Here is a 22,514-nt window from a genome sequence, read left to right on the forward strand (position 1 = left end):
TTTAGTCTTTTGTAAGACTATGATCTGAATATGCAACAAACATTTATTGCTGTATATTCGTGCTTGCTGAGCAACACAAAGCAATATATAACAGCCTAAAAATGTTGACATCTAAATATTTTTTAAAAGTCTTAATTAAAATATCTGAACTGTCTCTGTGTTATAGTCCTCATGATCATGCATTTAATTCAAGGACTTCAATTGGTATTAGAGCTTTAAATGACCAAAATATGAATATAGACATAAGAAGTATAGATATGCAGTCTTCAGATATAAATTTGGTGCAAGCTTCATTGTGAATGTATTTTGTTTTCATTTTTCATAAGACCAAGGTTTATATCCTGATGGAGGCAGAAAGTCTATTGCTAGGGCATTTGTAGTGGTATAAGTGTCGGGCATTGTCATTGTTTTAGTCCTAGTCTTGAGACAGCATTATGACGGGCCCATATTTTGTGTGGTAGCACATGGCCTTTGCTTGTGCTGTTTGCTTTCTTGTGCTGTTTTTCCCTATTATTGTTTCATGATATTCACCTGTTGCCTTTTGATTTGCTCCCTTATTTAATGCCCTCATGTTTGCTGTCTTGTGCTGATTCGTTTTGTACTTACCTGTGGAAGTGTACTGAATTACTGGCTAGTTTACAGTTCAAGTTTAATTTTAAGTAGTGATGGGAGAAACAAAGCTTTTCAAAGCTTTGAATCAGTTAAACTAATTGTTTCGCAAAATGATTCACTATTTCAAAGTGTTGAAAGAAACACAATAAATGGCTGCCGACACCGCTGGTTAAAATATGCAAAGGCAACAAGATCTAGGCCCAATCATTATTTATAATTATTTTATTAACATTTTTACTACCACGAAATTAGTAAAGCATGTAGACAATGATTCGTGAGTTCATTTTTAGGGTGTTTTCAGACCTGAGCACATTTCACCATTCAAAACCAAAGCGTACCAGGGGCCGGTTGCATAAAGCACCTTAAGTTTTTCCTTTAAGTATGACACTTAAGGGGTAAATCCCCCTACTGTAAGAGATTAATTTAAGGGTTTGCATATAATTCCTTAAACAGTTCTCTTGGGTAGGGTAATTGTTAAGTGTTCCATGACAGCGACCCAGGTTTGTTTTAATAAAATACTATTGTTGCCATGGAGATGCAACAGAAAAAACTTAAGGGTTTTTTCTGCAACACCCTTAAGTTTAAGGGAAACTTAAGGGAAAATTACACTTAAGGTGCTTTATGCAACCGGGCCCTGTTCCTTATAAAATATCTTCTAATTGCTCTTTTCTGCAGTAGGTACATGGTAAGAATGTTGTCCCGCCTAAGTTTTGATTTCTGCTCACAATTATGAAGTAATATAACCACATTTTCATTATGAATGCGAACCAAACCAACATGAAATTGCAATTTTGTAGCCATTTAACCAGTGGTAGCTGGTGACTGCTCTTCCGAGGGGCGCAAATTCAAAATATGTGTTCAGAGTGTTGTGTGTTGCACATGTTTTCAAAATATGTGTTTGTTGCCTCATGCAAACCTTGTTAAAATAAGTGCCTTCAGCACACGTGTCGAAACCGTTTAGGATCAAAGAGATGCTCACGTTCACAAAATACTCACAAAACACTACCTTAACAGTAAACTCTGCATATCATAAATCCTTTAGACGCGTGTGCAGCAGGCACTTATTTTGACATGACACGTGATGCACATAGCTTCATTTGATGCCTCGAACACATATTTTGAAATTGCAAACCACATACATGATGGGCTACACACATGTTGTGACGAGCTTCGCATCATGCGCCCTCGAAAAGAAAATCACCGGCTACCACTGGATTTAACCCCCGGTTTCAGAACAAAGCAATCCATCTACAGGTGTAAAAACACCCAATTAGATCAAAACCTCCCAGTGATGAACTATCAGTTCCAAATTGTTTGTGACGTAACAAAGCATTATTCGCTAAAAACATGTGACTTGGCCAGTTTGAAACACGCTCTGAACCAATGATTTGAAATAAAAGATTAGTAAAGGTGTCAAAGCCTCACGATTGAAGCAATGTTTTCGAAAACAACCATCACTACTGTTAAGTAGTCCAGTCTAGTCTAGTCTTAGTTTAGTGCAGTCCTGTTTTTATCTGTCATTGTCATTGCTTTGTTTCACCCCCTTGTGGGTTATTGCTTTGTGTTTTTGTATTAAAAACCTTGTCTGTGTACACCTGTTGCATGCATCTGGGTTCGTTCCTCTACTGACCCTAACAAAAAATATTTCAATTCATTTTTAAAAAAGCTACAATGCAAACACACAACTTTTAAAATTCTCAAATTTTATGTTCACAAACATCTGAAAAATATATAACACACCTTTAAATAGTTACACAGTACATGCATACATATTTTTTGCAACAATAATGTGAAGCGTCTGCATTTTCCATGAGTTTGCTAAGCAGTAAACATAATTAAATAAAGTGTCAACACAACTGACACTGAAACAGCAGTTAACAACAGAAAATTCACATGTACATAATGCTGCACTCACATCACATCATAATTACATATTACATTCTTTATATATAAGCTTACAATGAAATTTATAAAAACTTTGACTTTTCTATCCAAGCTTTCTTGTTTTTAAAAGAGCCAATTTAACATCTTTAAAATTTTTAAATTTAAAAAAGAAAATCGAACATCCTTTATTTAAATAGCTAATAGTCCTCAGTTTATATCCATTATTGGCCATTTGTTTTTGCTAAGGGGGAGGGAAATTCTCATTCTAGAACGAGATCAAATGAGATATAAATGCAGCTTTATAATCAAACATACTGAGAGCAACAGTTTTCAGTTGAATAATCCAGTCTATAGTCCTGCAAAATGACTTCTCGTATCTTGGACGACTTGCGTTGTAAGGTCGCAATTGTTATACTTTAGCAAGACAGCTTCATCTTGTAAAGTGCTGTTCTCTTGTAGCACATTAATAACAAATGTCCCCTAAACATTACAAATTCGTCGCTAATGTTTTCCCCTCATCTTCTATAGTGAGTGTTGGATTGTCATACACCTCCAAACTTCTCTCTTCTTTCATCTCATCTGTTGCTTCCTTATTGCAACACTTGCAGCAGCAGCAGCAGCGAGTTCTGCAGAAGGTCATGGCCACAGTAACATGTTTATCCCACGGTTTGAGAGAACGCAGTGGTCTGGGTAAGAAGTCCCAGCTGCGGAGGCACGAGGGCAGGTACCTCGGCCAGCGGCTCTGCATGATGTTCACCACCACCACGAAAATCACCAGGACTACAATGGGCACCCCGACGCCCACCAGGACCTGCCAACCTGCGATGGACAGGCCGAGGACCGAAAGCGGTAAAATTAAGAAGCACAAAATGACATACACGCCAGCAAACCAGCGATACTTGGCTGTGCGGTTGCCCAGAGCTTTGGCCAATCGGATAGGGATTCGGGTGAAGGGAATTGGATACCACAGCAAAATACCACAGATATTGAAGAAGAAATGGCAAAGAGAAACCTGAAAAATAATAGGACATGACATAAAGATTATCGTATTATCATCAAGTAATTAATAAAGGAACTCATATAAAACCAACAATGGAGAACAAAGAAAGTCAAATGAATTTGAAACTACAATTATAGAGTAGTTTGTATATCCTATCACACCTGTAATGAGTTAGCCAGTGTTTCTCCTGGACTGGCCAAAGCAGCGAGAATAGCAGTGGTTGTTGTTCCAATATTGGAGCCCAATGTAAGTGGATAAGCCCTTTCAATGCTAATAACACCGATACCTGGAGAGACACAAATAAAAATGTTTCAAGTCCAGTAAATGAAGTCCTGTTCTTTCAGTCACATTAATTCTACTAAAGGAGTGAAGTAAGCAAGTCATCCAAAAGCTCGAAAGATCAACCTAAACCATTTCACATTTTGGGTTTGAAGGTTTAATTTTTAATGCTCATTAAAGTTATTAAGTTAGAGCGTAGATCCAATGTTCTGTGCCAAAACCTGAAAATAATCAAATGAAATAAAGTAGCTTTTTCATTCACTGCAACTTCATCGGCCCTTTAATTTTGCTCAGCTTGCTTTTCCACTGCAGTTCAGTATCGCTTCAAAGTGGGTGGGATTATAGACTTATCGTTACAGTTGTGCCGCCTCTATTGCTGTGACATCATCGTAAACTTTATTAAACCCACAACACAGGACCAATGGGGCATATCGATGGAATGATGATCTTATGGATGTTTGCTCGATGATGCACTATTGTGTTTAGCAATGATGCTGGTAGTGATGATTTTCTCTGACCTATCAGTGATCTGCAGTGTTTACATGTCACATTGTAGTATGGGTGCGTAAAATCAGTATGTTTCTTTACTCACCGACCAGTGGAGTGATTGCAGAGGTGAAGACAGAGCTGCTCTGAACAATAAAGGTCATTCCGGCGCCAACAAGTATAGCGAGGTATCCCGTCACCCAGCCAAATGGAAAGGGGAAATCTGACCAGGAACAACCATATAAGAAATGTCATGAATCTTACTGATGTATTTAAACAATTAAATGAAATGCTGTAATGTACAAAGAACAGAAATTAAGACACATATGCAAAAAGTAAAATTATTACTGTCTCAACAAGCTGGGTTTAGAGGCGAGGTCAGAGGTTGGCCAAATGTAATTTCTTTTTTAACAATTGTACGCCAGTTTGTAAAATACGTAAATTTCCTGTGAAATCAGGTCGGTACAGACCATTAGTGAACATGTGTAGTAATTAGATACATCAGACTGATATCACGCAAAATCGTCAAATTTGAGCCTTGAGCACAAATGTCTTTTTCGTGACACTCGAACAAATTTCTATAGAACGTTTCATCGGACAAACGTGCGGTGACATGATTACGCGTCTGGTCGGAACTTTACTTCCGGTTTCTGTTTGTTTAATGGTCTGACTAGTTGCTAAACTGAACTCTTGAACAATAACAAATGTTTTGGTTTCCAAGGTAATCTATGTGTTGTTTATTTTGCTTGTTATATAAATAAACTACTTTAAAAGGACTTTGTTGTTATTTATTCTTATCAGAGTTTACCGGAAGTAACGTGTTGACCACGAAAGCTGCTTGTTTATGTTGTTACTGATGAAATCATCTATAAATAAATCGTGTCTGTGATACGACTTTCTTTTTCATTTCATTTTATGTATTGTTTTCTCATTGTTTTTTTCCTATTTTCTTACCATTGTCGCTTGGGGTTGGGGTTAGAATCACTTTCTGTTAAATTTTTAAACATCCAAACCCCAACTCTAACCCCCACTTCAGGCAAGAATAGTTTTAAAAGTGTTAAAAACATGTAGAAACCAATAAATAAATGTACATCCCAACCCAAACCCAAATCTAACCCTAAGCGACAATGATTTAAAAATAGGAAAAAATGAGAAAACAAGACATAAATTGACACAAAAAAAGAAGACTATTTATAGAATTTATAAAATTTCTATTTATAGAAATTTGTGCGAGTGTAATAAAAAATATGTGCCATGAACACAAATAAATTAATAAAATTTTGCGTGACTATAACTTGACTTTCCGTGAGATCATGTTGCGATATATAGTTATCCAACCTAATCTCACAGGAAAATAGCTATTTTAAAAAGTGCCAATTTCGCATTCTTTTTTATGATGTAAATTGTACAAAATGTACAATTATTCGAGAAAGCAAGATGAAAATTTTCACAGCTAAACCCAAAGTCAGCAGACTGTGCTGAAATGAATGAAATGTTATAAATTCATACGAATATCCCGCCTTGTGAAATAGTTACGTATTGCCATGAGATTTTGTTGGATTTAAGATGTATCTGAGTACTCTGATACCATCAGCACATGAACACCTGTGACACTCAGAAACACTCAGACTCAAATAATGTTCCTGTTCAGCTCATCAGACAGCAGGACTAAATGACCTGTGCTGACTATCATATGACAGGATACACAATTATAATAAGCATCACAGACACCTGAATGTGTTAAGCAAGTGTTTCTCAACTCCATTCCTGGAGGCCAACAGCTCTGCACATTTTGTATTGCTGAGTCCCAATTCTCCTACTTATACTACGACCTAAAAGTATGTACTGTTTTTGTGAGGAAAACGTACATACTTTTGAGTGTGTAGCAAAACAGTATGCACGTTCTGGGACATACTTCGATGACGTCATGCAACGTGAACGAAAACGTGGTTGCCTAGTTACGCACACCACACTGTTAACAATATTTCATTCATTCTTATAACTTATGTCCAATATATTTTTTTTTCTCATCGTTTTCTTTCACAATACATTTTACAATGTGTTCTACCAAGTTGAGGAGTGTAGCAGAGCGTCATTAGAACCAAACGCAGGTCGTTTGTGAGGCGGCTGGTTCTGACGTTCATGTGCAGGGCTCGCAAAATTTTTAAATCCCTGGTAGCCCTTCGGGCAGGCACTCTTTCATTTTTGGTAGCCCGAAATGAATACAACTAGCCCGAATAAAAAATACACTGTTTAATTTAGAATATTGATAAATCCTGGATTTCCATGTAAGCCAACTATTTCTGCCCATCCCCAGCTAACAATTTGGTTCCCAAAACGTTCCCCTAACATTAGTTTTTGGTTTCTAGAATGTTACTTTCCAAGGTTTTTGTTTAATAGCAAGAAATGTTTTCTTAAAGAAAATAAACATTCCCCTAATGTTATTTTTAGGTTATTTTAACATTGCCCTAACGTTAGAATAATTGAATTGTTATATTACTGAAATATTATATAAATGTATTATAACACAGGTTATTTTTAATATAATAAAATACCTCAACATATCACATATTGTATTTAGATAACATAGTATTTTATCAAATATATAAACAACCAGTGACTTTAACACAATATAGAAGACTTAAAACAGATATTTATTAAAAAGGAATAAACATTTATTTCCCTTTAGGTTAATAGATCTTACCATAGCCGTTTATTTTCGCTAGAATAATGTTAGACTCTGAGGTAAAAAGAAATTATAAATAAACTTTATATTCGCTTTAGGTAAAATATCTTACCACCGCTGTTTAATCCAACCCAGTCTCACCCCATTTCGTCAATATTTGATGACACTTGACCATTCGTCATATGTTGACGTGAAGGGTATACCTTTCGCGTCATTTTTTGACGAACTGGGGACTTTAATACTATTACGTCCGTTGCATTCTCTTTCCTATTTTATTACCATTTGCGCGTCGGTTTAGGGTTAGATTTACATAATGACATCCCTACCCAAACCTAACTCTAACCCCAACGCCAGGTGACAACTGTTTCTAACCCCAACGCCAGGTGACAACTGTTTAATTTCGCGTACACTGTTTAATTTCGCGTACACTGTTTAATTTCGCGTACACTGTTTAATTTTGCGTAATCTAACCCTAAACCGACGCGCAAATGGTAATAAAATAGGAAAGAGAATGCAACGGACGTAATAGTATTGAAGTCCCCAGTTCGTCAAAAAATGACGCGAAAGGTATACCCTTCACGTCAACATATGACGAATGGTCAAGTGTCGTCAAATATTGACGAAATGGGGTGAGACTGTGTTACTTAATCACCTATCAAAAGCTTCTAACGTTATATTCTCATAATAGCATAGACGTGTCAAATCGATCGGAAATCCCTCAAATATATTTTCCTTCTCACATATAAGTTACTAACTGAAGAAAGAAAAAAGAAACGCTAAAACAATGTTAGTCTATGAGGTAAAAATGAAGAGTTCGCGCTGAGCACAAGGGCAAGCAGGTGCTCGTGAAGAGCGAAGCCGGGAAAAGCGCGTGCAGAGGGTCGCGTGCAGAGGGTCGCGCGCATTTCAGACGTGCACATTAAAGGATGGGTTTATTTATGCTTTCACTTCATTTCCTGACAGTTTCACTTGTTACGTGAGGATAATGACTGACAAGAGGACGCCGAAACACATACAATATAATTACCTAACTAAATCTGAGACAAAGCAAAAACATTAAATTATTATTTCCTCCCCAAGATAGCCCGACGGGCAGGGCGGAGATACATTTCGGTAGCCCGACAGGAATTAACAATAGCCCCGGGACGTCGGGCTAGCGATTTTGCGAGCCCTGATGTGCAATGTGTGTAACAAAAGCTACTTATTTTAAAGTCCAAATATTTAACGTTTATAGTTTAACTATTGTTTAACGTATTTTATACTTAATTTTATACTTATAACTCAAAAATACCCAGATGAAAATGAACCATGCTTTTACTATAGTAAAAGTGTAGTAACCATGTTTCTTTCGTTGGACTAATAAAACATTTGTACAGCCACACTACAAAAAAGCAAGAGGGTCAGGGTGCTTAAACTCCTCCCTCCCGCACGCAATGGGTTGTGGGCAATATTAGCCGTTAGAGTGTGCATTGATCTACACTTCGAATTCTAACTGGAAATAGTAGACCATAGGGGTATCTTTTGGGATACTCATTTCAACATACTACGATTTGGGACGTAGTAATTCTAGTTTCGCATACTATTTAGGACGGATAGTATGCGAATTGGGACTCAGCATATGTCTCTCTTACCGGCCTCAGTTCAGTTCATGGAGATCTCTGCTAATGAGCTGATGATTTGAATCAGGTGTGTTAAATAAGAAAGACATACAAAATATGCAGAGCAGTGGGCCTCCAGGAATAACGTTGAGAACCACTGTGTTAAGCTAAGAATCTGGGTAGGGTCAGGAGTTGCAACATACAGTGTTTGCTAATCATGTTTTTGTCTTTCTTTCCACGAAGAGTACAAACAACTCTGATAAATATTTAGTGTGAATGTTTAAAGCTGAACACGTTTATGTTGGTGGCAAACAATATCTTATCGTAAAATGATAAGATAATTACTGATTGTCTCCGGTGTTGACTCACCTGTGTTGAGCACCTTTTTGATGACAACTGCCACCTGACCTTTCAGCATTGAGTTTAGCAGTTTCACGATCAGAATGAGACAGGTACACAGAGCCAGCAATGACAGAGCCAACAATATCAAACCCACGGCTAGGTCCGGTAGGTTAGCATTAACAAATATATGAGTACCTGGGGAGAGAGAAGACAAGAAGTTGTTAAGTACTGAAAAACACAAACTATTTCTTGGGTTGGTTTAGGGATCAGTGTTCTTGTTTATATGCTAGCAGGTAGGTTAGCAGCCTTTATCAAACTTGGCAAGGTTCATGGTAAGCCAACTACTATGTTTCAAACATCACCTTGACCATTGGACTTAAGTAAGAGTATGATCAGCTAGCAGGCTGGTTTGTGGTCTATCACCACTCTGAATTAACAGGATTTTCAACCAGGTATCAAGCATTTCTCTGTAAGCACAACTAACTGGTACATTACTAGTCGAGGAACTCATGTATGATACTCCTTCACTCAAACAAATCCATTCAACCCAACTATAACAAATCAAGTGAACCAAGACTTGATTTTTAAAATGGAGCCTGGACACTCTAGGGTTGATATCCCTGCTGATTTGAATCGACCAAATTTGAACCCATCCTTACAGATTGGCTGAGGGGCTCTTTGTTCAGGTGAAATGGCCTCAGGTGCACAGGGTTGTTGAAAAGCACTATTGAATGAACATAGTGTGGATGAAGGAGGTGGGGTGAAAGGTGAAGCTCAGATCTCTCTAAGCGCTCACTGAAGCCATTGTTCTTTAAAGTGAATTACGGTTGATAGCTTTCGAGCTAAAATAAGTGTACTATGTGTGTTGAAAAAAAGGGGGTGGATTAATAACAAGCCTAAGCTTCTGTTGATCCGGGAAGGTCTAAGAGCCAAATCTAACAAAGTAGAGTCACTCACATTTGCTCAGGTTGATAGTTTCTGTCTGGTTCTTTTGAGTATAGGTCAGGTTGTTTTCCACCCAGCAGAGAGCATCAGGGGTACAGTTTGCAGTTCCAGGGACTGTAATATTCACAAGGTCCTACGATAGATAAAACACACTGTCAAAAACAAACCTCAAAAACGAGAATAATCACATAAAGCTCTTGTCTAAATAAATAAGACTTATTACACGGCACACTAAAATGTTTGATTGTGATTGGACAGTCGTGAAATTCCAAGGTATGTTATTCACAGTTATTACACGGCTCTCTGGAATGCTTGATTCTGATTGGTCAGTTGAGACATTTGCAGGTTCGTTCTTTTCAAATAATAACCGCTCCAAAGTAATAACGCATAGCCGGTACTACTTGTACGAGTAAAATCGCTCCGCGCCAATAAAGATCAATAAAGATTACTGTTTGGCGCCATCTTGTGACAAACACTCGACAACCACGACAAGACACAGAGAGCTTACTGAGACTGAACTTGACAAAATAGAGCATGACAGCTACGAAGCCAACACACAAAAAAATACAGAATGGGCATTAAAACTTCTCAAAGACTGGCTGAAAGAGAAAAAAATGGAGACAGACAAGTATGAAGCAGAGGATCTTAATAAGGTATTACGATCATTTTATGCATCTGTGCAAAGTTTCGCGGAAGGATAAAAATGTTAATTTAAAACAAATATGCCAATAAAATGTTTCAAATTCATATTCATGTCCAGTTTTTTTTCTTATGTGGCAAGTAGCCGTGTAATAAGCGGGATAATGTAGAGGCAGCCGGTAGTTATCGGGAAATAAGCCCCTTCAGTGTGATACAAGACCCTCCGCTTCGCGTCGGGTCCTGATCACACTGTCGGGGCTTAATTCCCGATAACTACCGGCTGCCTCTACATTATCCCTTACATAACAACTGGCTGAAACTAGTAACACGGCTGCAAATCATTTTGACAGGTACAGTTTAATATTACACAAAAATTTAATATAAATATGTGTTTTAATAACATGTATGACATTATATGATTAAACCAAATAGAGTGTTTGTGACATTTGAACGTCTTGTCCTATCAAAAGTTAATAGGTTTTTGATCTGCATGTCTTGTGACAATTATTGAGCAACACTACAATTTATCAGAAAATTGAACTCTTGCAAAATGGACAGATGAGTTTTATGAACCAATAAAAGAAAATTACCATTTGAAGGTCAATTACAATTAATAATAACATTGATTATGTAAAATACTACTGATAAAAACTAAAAAACAAACAAACACTTTTGATAAAGTAAAAAAATACTTTACGTAAACGGATGTTTTTGACGTTTAACATGCAAACGTTGTATTAAATGACTGAAATGTTTACTTAATCTCTAGGAGTACTTTAAGTAAATAATTAAGGTCAAGGAATTCTGCATTGTTATCTTAGTCTTAGTAAAATTTTTGCATGAGAAATTTTATTTATATGATGAACGCTGAACATGCTTTCGTGCTCATTTTTGAGGTTCTGTTTTGCTTATGGTGCTTACTTAGAAAAATGAGACCTTGACTGACAACAGAAAGCAAGTCAGCTTCTTAGGTTCCCTTTGGAACACATCCATAAAGCTAATCTGCTTGTTATGTATTAACAAGACATAGTAGGACATTACATTAAACACTTGCTTATCTGTGTTTATTTATATATAGGCCCTATATTAATCATTTGAAATTCCTTTCAGAATAAAAAATGTCCTTGTGTTTTACTGTCAACATCAGGAATTGATACGAAACAGAGCGTGTGCTTGAATCATTAACTCAATATCACGTTTCTCACCGTGAATTTTTGGGTTTTACACCAGATCTTAATCAGACTTTTGTTTTGGGCGGCAGGGTCACCTGTAGCAATCCCACTGATCACAGAGCTGTCCAGCTGAAAAATGAAAGTGTTAACAGTCAAAGGGATGGCAAAGTCACGGTCACATGACTATGAATACAGGTTTAAAACTATACCAGATATAAAAAAAAATCAGCAATTTTTGCATTATAAAGCAAATAAATAAAATAATTGTAGTTGTTATGACGTTGCATGTTCCTGTAGCTCAGTAAGTACAGCATTGCGTCGTCAGTGGGTTTGATAAACACACATTATAAACGTAAATAATTGATAAGTAGAGTAACATTTCAATAACTCCGCCTACAAGTAGTGACGTCATACACTGGTGTTTGTATTGGTGATGAAACAATCATATTCTGTGTGATTATCTTCTAGATTTGTGTCTTTATTGAACTTAAATCTTTTTAAGTCAATCTAATAAATCTGGCTACAGCAGAAAACATCTGACTGAGCTGTAATTGCTCCTACAGTGTTTCAAGACTACTGTATTTCCTGTATATTTGCTGCCTTTGCATTGTAAAAAGTGGCTCACTGCATTTAAATTCGGTTGTCACTTCACCATTAAGTGCTTAACCCTGTTCTGTACACACACACTTCAGTCATTTATGGAAGTGACAACCACCATCTACTACCAAATTAATTTCTGCAAAATGCAGGTAGTGATAACTGCATTTACAGAAACTCTGCATAGTGTGTACAGAACCAATCTGAACAATTAGTTGTTATTACAAGAATTTAATAAACGTGCATTATGGACATGACACGTCTCTCTTCTCTGCAAAAATAAATGCATAGAAGGGAAAAAGTCTTCTGTATGCACGGTGCAGAAAATGACATGACTGTTTGCTTCCGTGTGTTGCCAGATCTTTCACGAACCCCCCCCAAAAAAATCCTATAATGAACCAGAAATAAATCCAGAGTCTTTACCTCAAATATTAAAACCTTGGAAGCGGCACCTTTCAACTTTAATAACACCAAAATCTTGATCGCCAAAGCCGGTTAAACGGTTAAAAGTAAGTGGATCTGGCAACACTGCAAGACAGCGCTCTGAGAAGCAGCCTCACAAATGGATATAACACACAACGCCAAGATGGTGGTTTATTGCAAAACATAACGCTGTACAGTTATTTTGGTCAAAGCTGTGAATGATAAGCACGCGAGACGGCAGAACTCCCGAATTTTCGGCAGTGAGTTTTGTACCGTATAGACATGGAACGATCATTTAGGGGATCCTGAAAGTTTGCAGTGTGCACAAGGCCCATGTGTACTCAATGATCTCACCTCAATGATATTCTTGGTGAGAGGTTCAGTGATGACCTTCAGTAGTTCTGGAGCATCTGCACCACTCTGGATGTTAAATGAATCAATGAGAAGTTTGGTGAGCTTGAAGAGGAACCCTGACGCCACCTCCAGAGGCAACAGTATCAACACAGAGAGCCAGTTAAAGAAGTCATGGACAGTGGCACCAGCAAACGCCCTGAGATAAACAAAATGACATGTTCAATTAATGTTAAAAACAAAGGCAAAGCATAAAAAATACACAAAACTTTTACCATAACTGTGTTTAGAACGTTTAAAAAGTTTGTGTTTATATTCATTTTTTTGACTCAATTTTCTCAAACAGATAGTCATTTCTGAGTGGCTTTTTCAGTATTATTTGATGATCATGCATTGTGTTCATTATTTTTGACCAATACATTTTCTAGCTGTCAATTTACAGAGAAATAATTTTACAAAGATTACGAAACGGATATTAATTTTTATGTTGCATACCAATCTTCTGAATTAACCAACTGAAAGGATATACACTATCTGGTGTACAAAAAGTGTCTATTGAATGACAACAGTGGGTTCCTCAACCTCAGAATTAACCAATAGTGAGCCTGAAAGGGTGACATCATAGCATTTATGAGTTAATTAAGACATTACAATTACTTTCATATTTTTTATTAATTTTGAGAATGTGACCCTGGACCACAAAACCAGTTGTAAATCGCACGGGTATATTTGTAGAAAAAGGCAAAAAAGGCAGAAAGATCATTGCCTATGTCAAAATTATTGTTTTATGCCAAAAATAATTATTATGTATTATATTTTTATGTAAAGATAACGTTCCATGAATATATTTAGTACATTTCCTAACATAAATATATTTAAAATTTATTTATCAAATATATTAAGGACTTAAAGTTGTCACTGGGACGACCCTTTAAAAAGGTCCTCTGATATATACCATTATTTACAAATGTACCCATGAGGTACTGGTTTGTACAGTTGATGTACTCTGTGTCAACTCTGTGTCATCATATAAATCTTATCTGTGTGATTGCCTGGTTTCTGTATGATCTACTGTAATTGCTCGGTTAACCTCTATAAGCCATATTCATCCTCTGTCTACTAGCATCAGTCTTATCTTAGTATGTCAACCTCCCAGTTGAGTCTGGTTACTCTGCCACCTTTGATTTGCCTACTGGGAGACTGCTGACATCAGGTATAGGACTTTATACTTTTTATCTCTTAAAATATACTGGATAATAACAGATTATTATAGAACCTTCATTATTTTTCTCAGTAATGTTAATGTACATAGCCAATGCTCAGGTAAGCTAAAACGGCATGTCTGCTATAACATGACGTCAATTGTATATATTGCTTTAATAGATTTGTCTGTTAAATATAAATTTGGATGAAATGACAAGTATTTTTCATGCCCATTCATGAAATGTTTTATATTTAATTGTTTTGTTTTCATAAATTCCACCTTCTTTCTATTTAGAAACTGATTACAATCTTACAGATATTTGGCTGTAATTGTACATAATAAAAAAGATTTGATTCACATAAATGTTTAATAGCACTAAAAATATAATTTAAGTCCTGGACTACAGTAAAATGATGTCACACACTTATACAAACAGCCTCAGATTTATTTCCCCTTTAGTTCTTAAATAAGGTTAATCTGTGTTTAATATGTAAAATAATTTTTTTTAGTTGGCATTACCTGCGGAATTCATTGCGATCTCCTGCTTGCATCACAGCTACGATGGTGTTTGTCACAGAAGTGCCGATATTAGCGCCCATGACGATTGGCACTGCAGACTTTACATCCAGCACTATAATTCACAATTCAAAACAACTCTTAACATACAATTCACAGTCTTGTTTTTTGTGTTTGTTTGTTGTGATTTAGAGTTTATGAGTAATTTAGTATTTTGATCCAAGTTGATAGGCTTTATGCCAAGCTGCACTACTTCCTGAACCTCACCCAGCTCCTTGTTTCCTGTCTGCCATTATTGGACAAACTGATTAATCCAGGTGTGCCTGATTGATGTTGTTGTGACTACTGAGGTCAGGCACACCTGGATTAATCTGTTTGTCCAATAATGGCAGACAGGATACAAGGAGCTGGCTGAAGTTCAGGAAGTAGTGCAGCTGGGCATAAAGCCTATTGGCTTCAGAATCAATCTACAGAACTACAGTATGCACGTGCGTTGTCGCAGTTACGCTTCTGGGTGGAAGTTAACTTCCGGTCTTTGTTTGTTTCAGCCTGATCTAGGGTTAGGTTTAGTTTTCTAAAGAAGAGGGGAGACGGCGAACATGCATCACTGCTATGTGAAGGGAGGTTTGGCAACCGATCTGTAGTTAACATCGAATACATTAAATAGGAGACATTTTATACAGTAACAAGCTAAGTGTAGTTTTTGATATACTTTATGCTTCAGCAAAGTAATCTACTTGTTGTTTATCAGAAATAAACTACTCTTAAAGGACTCTATTGTTATTGATTCTTTGCAGAGTTTACCAGAAGTTACATTTGTTCCACGAAAGCCTTTGGTTATGTTGTTACTGCTGAAACTGTCTATATTAGTTCCACTATATTAACCAGCCCATTCTCATGATTTTTCGTAAATAGCATGCAGTGTGAAAAGTCGTGCAATACATACGGCAAATTCCAATTTTGTGTGCGTATGATACGCAAGTCTTTTCCGTTCACTTACTACGACGTATCTTCTCTTGTCGTTTTACATTTTGGTTTCTAATTTTTTCTGTTTTTTACCATTGTCGCATTTTTGTTACATAAAATGACATCCTAACCCAAACCAAAATTCTAACCCCAACTCCAAGTGATCATGGTTTAAAAATAGACAAAAACATGGAGAAACCTATATTAAATGACATCCCCAAACCTAAGCCACAATGGTTTAAAAAAAAAAAAATGAACAAAGTGAAATCAATACATAAAACAACACGAAAGATTTACCATGTAAGTGAACTGGAAGGACTGGCCTATCATTTGCACATAAAATTGGAATTTGGTGTATATATTGCACAACTTTTTTACACTGCAGGTTATTTATACACACTTTATGAGAATGTGTTGATATTAACAGATCAAATCTAACTCCTTAAGTTTTACAACTGCAGTTGTTTTTCAATATTTAAGTACTTTCTGTTCTTTGTGTAATTGTCCAACCTTTACACCTGATTCAAGTGCTTATCAAGAGCAGGAAGATCTGTATGAGTCAAAGACAGAGAAACTCACGTCCAGATGAGACCATGCTGACCACAATAGAGGAGGAGGTGCTAGAGCTCTGGACCAGAACAGTGACCAGAACTCCAATGACCAGTCCGGCCACTGGGTTCGACAGTACCGCATTGTCTTTAAAGATATCACCAGCTGCTTTACCTGTGTACAATACAAAAACATCAAGCAGTGCCAATTCTGTCCACAGCATGTCTATTTCTGTTTAGAGATAAGAGGATCCTCTTTTACATATTAACTTTTAAACTGGCACATGCTTTGAAATTGTGATTTTTTTTACACACAAAAAGAGAGAGAGAGAGAGAGAGAGAGAGAGAGTGAGTGAGTGAGTGAGTGAGTGAGTGAGTGAGTGAGTGAGTGAGTGAGTGAGTGAGAGTTCATACGTCATCAAGTATGTATAAGTTAAGGAATTTATTTAAGTTAACTAAGCATTACATTCGCAAATCATAAGCATTTTACAACAATTTACTATTAACTAAGAATAACAGTAAACTTTATAGTTGTTAATATTCTGAAATAATAATAATAATAATAATAAGACAGTCTTCTTGATGACGTACAGTATGAGAGAGCGAGTATGAGAGAGAGAGAGAGAGAGAGAGAGAGAGAGAGAGAGAGAGAGAGAGAGAGAGAGAGAGAGATTTACGAAAACTTTTTATTTATTACTGTTTGATGCAGTACTGTTTTATAGCATACTTCTCAACACTACATTATTACATAGTAACAGTTATGTAGTATAGCATACTAAATCATGACATTCTACAACTAGCCTGTTAAAAAGACGGCACAACGAAGGATTCATATTTTCAGTAAACTTTAAAAGACTTACACAACTTAAAAATATACAGAAGCAGCCTATAGTTTAACAAGACTTACAAAACACGCGTGAATTAAACTAAAACAAAGATCCACAAAGTAAGTTAAAGCAAGTTTATTTTTTACCTCCTACCAGTTGAAAAGCAGAGCTGAGGACGTCGAGAGAACAGACGAACATGTACAGCAGACCGAGCAGCAGAATGAACTTCACTATAGACGTGAGAACCCGGAGAACCTTCCCCTTTGTGTCCAGATCTGCAGGAGAACAGCAGCATTATGTGAGCCGGTGCGTGTCGTGTCGGTCGGGTTCGGCTGCTGTCGGGCTCTGATCTTACCTGACCATTTTAACCCGTTGTCCTGCAGCTCGGGCAGATCCCACGGGTCCACTTCATCTTCTTCAGCCGGACAGACGACGGGATGAGAAGACGGTTCGGGAGCATCTTTAGGAGCTGTGGGAAAGGCACGGCGAGTGAGCGAGAGACAAAAGAAAGAAAGCTGGAAAGGCGGGAAGAAAAACTGCGCCTATGCGTTGACGTGGATGTGAGAGACACGTACCGAGGTCTGGCTGTAGCGTGACGGGATCAGTTTCCTTCACACTAAGAGGGGCCATTACCTTAACTTCATACACATACAAAAACTATTCAGACATTATACATGCATCATGTGTTTAATTTGGAATAAAACAGTGTGAAAATAAAAAGTTGAGTATTTAAACAAAAAACGTAAACAGAAGTTTGTGTAAAAAGGTTAAAGAAAAATGTTAACACCAAAACATTTCTTTTTATTTGTTTCTTTTAAGGTAAAACAGTTTAAAGTGTGAATTAAAAGTTCAAAGAAATTGTATCTTTCTTTCTTTTTTTTCTTTCTTTCCTTTCTTTCTTTTACGATTAAACAGGTATACTTTCGTTTCACGCAGGTACTCACCTACTTGCTATATATTTTCCCTCAATCACTGCAAACGCAAAACCTGAAAATCTAATCCAACTCAAACCATTTGAGGCTATCGAAACCATTTACGTTTAAAAACAATACATATGAAAACTGTGAACTTAAATATAAGAGCAGGTGCATATGACTAAATTAAGGTTTAACTGTATTATGGTAAGTCTGTCATGAGACCCTTTATACTAAGTATTTATCAATTCCACCGCAAGATTATGCAATTTTTTTAATGAAATATAAAAAGCTGTTTACTCCCTAAAACTCATGATTGTAAACTCATCAGAAGTGAGCACATCCTTCTATAAAGAAAAACATCTTTAACTTGAGCTTAAAAAATAACTCAAGAACCCATATTATTTGCACATAAAATACATCTATCACTACACATCATTGGGCTGACGTCAATGAAAGTAATTTACTTCCATATATGATTTTCCAAGACCTGAGCAGACTTTTTATGAGACAGATTTTCCTACCTTTCTTGCTAGTGTTTGTTTGATGTTAATCCTGAATCCAGTGGATCTACCTGTAGAGGTAGAACAGGTGTCTTATATACACCTGCAGCAGGGAAGCGTGTCACTGATCTAAAGTCCGGTGAAGGTGGTACAATAAGTGATCTCATTTACAGGGATGTACATTTAGGCTGATTATCAAACTGATATTATCTTTACATCCGATTTAAAAAAATCACAGCATTTTAACAGTAGTTTAAAGAATTACTTATGCATCATAAACATCAATTATAACGGCAAAGAGTTTTCAGAGAGGTTTTCGCAAATTTAAATCCCAAATTTTCTTATGATGTTACTGAAGTTTCTTTCCTAACAGCACAATAGACTAATCAAGATTTGCCCTCTGTCAAAGAAGAGAGCTGGGGTCCGAAAGCCCTCCGGAGCTTCAGATTTCAGTCTGTACAGAAGACAAGGCAGGTTTTGTTCAAACCTTAAACTACTCAATACATAAGGTTGAAGCAAGGTCTAGGTATGTTAAAATGATGTTAAATGATTTACAGCTACTTCCCTGAAGTTTCCTCCCATCTTATGATGTGCTCATGCAATAATGTGGTAAAGGTAAAGAACAGATACTCCTGTATATTAATGCACTTAACTTTTCAACCCATGCACTTTTATTTTACAACATTACTTTAGACACAGTACTTTGAACACAATAAGACACAGTACACAATAAAAGCACAAACAAGAGGAGGTTTGTAATATGTATTTACTTGGTTTATATATTTATATATTTGACCTACTTTTACCTGAAAAATGAATCACTGTGACAAAAATGTACCAAACATAATAGCAGAGCAATTTATGTAATGTTATAGATACGAGAAACAGCATGAATTACAAGTCAGACCTACAAAAATAACTTATTTAAGACACTGAGGGCAAGATATCATTATTTTATATACTTTTATTTTTGTTGCATAAATGTACATTTTAGGATATAAGTATTTGCATAGACTATACATACCCATATAGATTGTTTTATCTTTATGATAATAGATAAGAGTGTCATATAGTACAAATGCTTATACTGACTGGTTAAATATTAGTCATAATTGTTGACTGTTGTTGTCAACTTCACAATAAAATTATACAGATATAAGTTTATTAATTGGCATATTTCTTTAGTTCACTGAGTTTGAAGTTGTTGTAAATGAATCATAAAATCTTGATCTCACAATCCTGCTTGGAAATTTCCCCACCCATCCAAGAATCTTTAGCAAGTCCTATTTTATTTTTGTTCTTGAAGTTATTTAAAGGTATTTGCTAATGCCTGCATCACATATTAATCACTATTACTTGAAATCATTAACACTGGAGCTGATCCTGGTGCTGCAACTCAATCTTGAAGTGTACTGCACTTTCCACAAAACAAGAACTAACTGGTGCCTAAGGCTACATTTACACTTGGGCGGCTGTTTTCATAAACAAACATTTCAACCTCTCTGGTTTCAAAAATAATATTGTGCCCACATGTCCGTTTTCAGAAAAGTGTTAATTTACAAGTTCCCGTGCATATATGCCGTCAAGAGAAGCTCATGCCCACGTAAGCCAATCACCGGCGGTGCTGGTGGTGACGCGGACTGGTTCTCCGTCTTGGAGAGAAGAGTTGTTGCAGTAGGTGTTCGATGATGTCAAGGTACTGCGAAAGCGATTCGAAATTAGACCTCTAGGTGTGATTTCTCAACTCGCTCTCAGGGTACGTTGACATCATCCGCCTGTCGGTTCTTGCAGCGCCGCATGAAGTCGAACACACCTAAAATTGCTGACCTCCGCTGTTCAGAGTAGCAGTCACATGTGACGTTGGTCGCCTAAACATCCGTTTGTCTCAGTTTACATGCAAGCGTGCATGCAGGTTTTCAAAATATCCACTTTAGCCAGAGTTTTTAGAAAGAATCGGTTTCAGAGGCGAAATCTACGTTTACGTGTAAACGAAGGGCACAAACGAAGGTAAATATCTCAGTTTTTCAAAATAACCATGTACGTGTAAACATAGCCTAAATCCTAGTTCGAAATCGACCCCGAAATATTGAAATATATGACATCAGTGGGCGGAGTTTCGCCTCAAGTTTGGAAGGCGTCATTTTTAAAAGAATTAAACACCATATGGTAGTTAGCAAACCACCATGCAACTTTAAAGAAAATGAAGCATTGAGTTAAAATATTTATTCAACAGTGGGCAGCAGAAGAGACCACTGTCTTCACAATCTGGTAATTTAGAGAAATTCAGGAAAAGCTGCATCAGCACTAGAAGAAATGCATCCAGTGCCGGTCCTTCCTGTACGCAAATTACGCAATTAGCATAGGGCCCTGCACCAATAGGGGCCCCCTTGATTTCAAAATAATTAAAATACCATTATACCGAATCAAAATGAATATTGTTTTTATTGTAAACAAGGCTATAATTTAATAATTTGCGAACATGCAGATTAATGCAGGTTTTTAAAAAATACTTAATGATTTATTCAATTACTGATTTGTGCTCGGCCAATTGACAGTTTTTCTGACCTCTGCAACATTTTTGGTTCCTGAAATAAATTATTTCTTATGTTTTCATTGTCTGTGCAACATTTATGCACTATAAAGTTCTGTAGGTCAGTGGTTCTCAAACTGGGGGCTGTGATACCAGAGGGGCCCCAGTTTTATGACATTTTATATAATACATTAATTTATCATAAATAATGTGTAATTGAGCCTCAGAAAAATACTTACCAACAGCACGAAATTGTATGAGTTTAAGAATGTTTTATCATAAAAGGGGTGCACCATACACAAGGGGGGCCGCATACCACAAAAGTAAAAAAAAACCACTACTGTAGATGTTAAAGGTCCTTTATGGAACCATCAAACCCAACAAAGAAACGTTTAATAGTATGCGTTAGTGTTTTACCACTCCAGACAGTATAATGATTTGACTTGTTCTATGAAAATAAGTCTCACTATTATGTCATTTAGTCATATTATGATGAATAATAATTTATCATTCACCAGTTAGAAAATGTTCAAGACAGACACACAACATAATTGCTGAAATATTGTCAGAAATATTCAGAGCTCAATAAACCCCAAAACAAATGCAATGAATGGGGACAATAAATATAAATTTAAAAGTTTGGGGGATTTTTATTATGCTTTATGTATTAAGTCAGTTATTTAAAAATAATTTTATAATGCAGGATGTTTTAAGGCCTTTTTTATTGGTGGATATTTTTGTAGATAACATATTCATAGGCATAAATCCAAAGCAAATACTATAGGGCCCTCTGTTTACCTTTTTGATTACTAAATAAAAGCATTTTTGATAAAGGTATTTGTTTAATATTATCAAATAAAAATAAAAGAAAATTCTTTCTTAAAGGGACACTTCACCCATTTGCATTAAGCTTTGTAAAATTAGAACCCCAGACATGTTTTTGAATGGCCGTGCATCATTTCCTCAGTTGCCACTGAGACAGGAGAAAAACAGATTTCAGTGTTGCACTTCCTTCTTTCAATGTCATCATTTTGCATCATTGAAAAAAGGAAGTCCAATATCTTTGTTGAGGGGGTGAGACTACAAACAATAGTCAAAAATAGTGACATATCAGGGCCATTTTTGATTAATTGATATACATTTCTTACATACTGTTCCTTTAAAGTCTCCGTGAAGTCAATACTTTTATCACTTAAAACTTTGAGCATCATAATAGCATATGTAACAGTTTTTTCATAGCAAAGTAATTTTTTGAAACATAACATCACTGGCATGAACAGCACACATGTAATATTAGAATTTTTCCCATCGAGTAACCCAATGCCAAATACAATTACAATTTGCAACCAGGAACATAAAATGCTTTTTAACGAATGCTTTTCGATGTCAGATGACATCAAACTAATTTTACAGATTTACATTTATGCATTTGGCAGACGCTTTTATCCAAAGTGGCTTACAGGGCATTCATTTACAAGGTTATTTTTTTAAT

General features: G+C 36.3%; 1 protein-coding gene across 2 annotated transcripts; it reads right to left on the bottom strand.

Annotated features, from left to right (window-relative positions):
* Positions 1 to 2,331: 2,331 nt before the first annotated feature.
* slc34a2b (solute carrier family 34 member 2b) lies at positions 2,332 to 18,930 on the bottom strand. 2 transcript variants are annotated; one of them, XM_065282546.2, is made up of 13 exons: positions 18,514 to 18,930; positions 17,651 to 17,713; positions 17,431 to 17,544; positions 17,222 to 17,350; positions 16,280 to 16,423; positions 14,738 to 14,849; positions 13,018 to 13,213; positions 11,677 to 11,772; positions 9,845 to 9,965; positions 8,915 to 9,082; positions 4,368 to 4,484; positions 3,658 to 3,782; positions 2,332 to 3,508 (listed from the first exon to the last, which is right to left on the bottom strand). In XM_065282546.2, the coding sequence occupies exons 2-13, from the start codon at positions 17,703 to 17,705 to the stop codon at positions 2,984 to 2,986; spliced, it is 1,902 nt and encodes a 633-aa protein (XP_065138618.2). In that variant the 5' UTR covers positions 17,706 to 17,713; positions 18,514 to 18,930; the 3' UTR covers positions 2,332 to 2,983. The 2 variants fall into 2 exon arrangements, with proteins under 2 accessions (XP_065138618.2, XP_065138620.2); XM_065282548.2 differs by lacking the exon at positions 18,514 to 18,930 and having other exon boundaries at positions 17,624 to 17,829.
* Between the last annotated feature and the right edge of the window lie 3,584 nt (positions 18,931 to 22,514).

Source organism: Paramisgurnus dabryanus, chromosome 21 (genome assembly GCF_030506205.2).
Source record: "Paramisgurnus dabryanus chromosome 21, PD_genome_1.1, whole genome shotgun sequence".
In the NCBI taxonomy this organism is placed as follows: domain Eukaryota; kingdom Metazoa; phylum Chordata; class Actinopteri; order Cypriniformes; family Cobitidae; genus Paramisgurnus; species Paramisgurnus dabryanus.

Excerpts from the sequence above, each read along its gene's own strand:
- slc34a2b (XM_065282548.2), bottom strand. The coding sequence starts at position 17,705 with ATGGCCCCTCTTAGTGTGAAGGAAACTGATCCCGTCACGCTACAGCCA. Across the intron at positions 9,966-11,676 it reads GTAAAACCCAAAAATTCACG|GACCTTGTGAATATTACAGT; the intron begins GTGAGAAACGTG and ends TATCTATCGTAG. Across the intron at positions 4,485-8,914 it reads CAAAAAGGTGCTCAACACAG|ATTTCCCCTTTCCATTTGGC; the intron begins GTGAGTCAACAC and ends GTTCCTGGTCAG.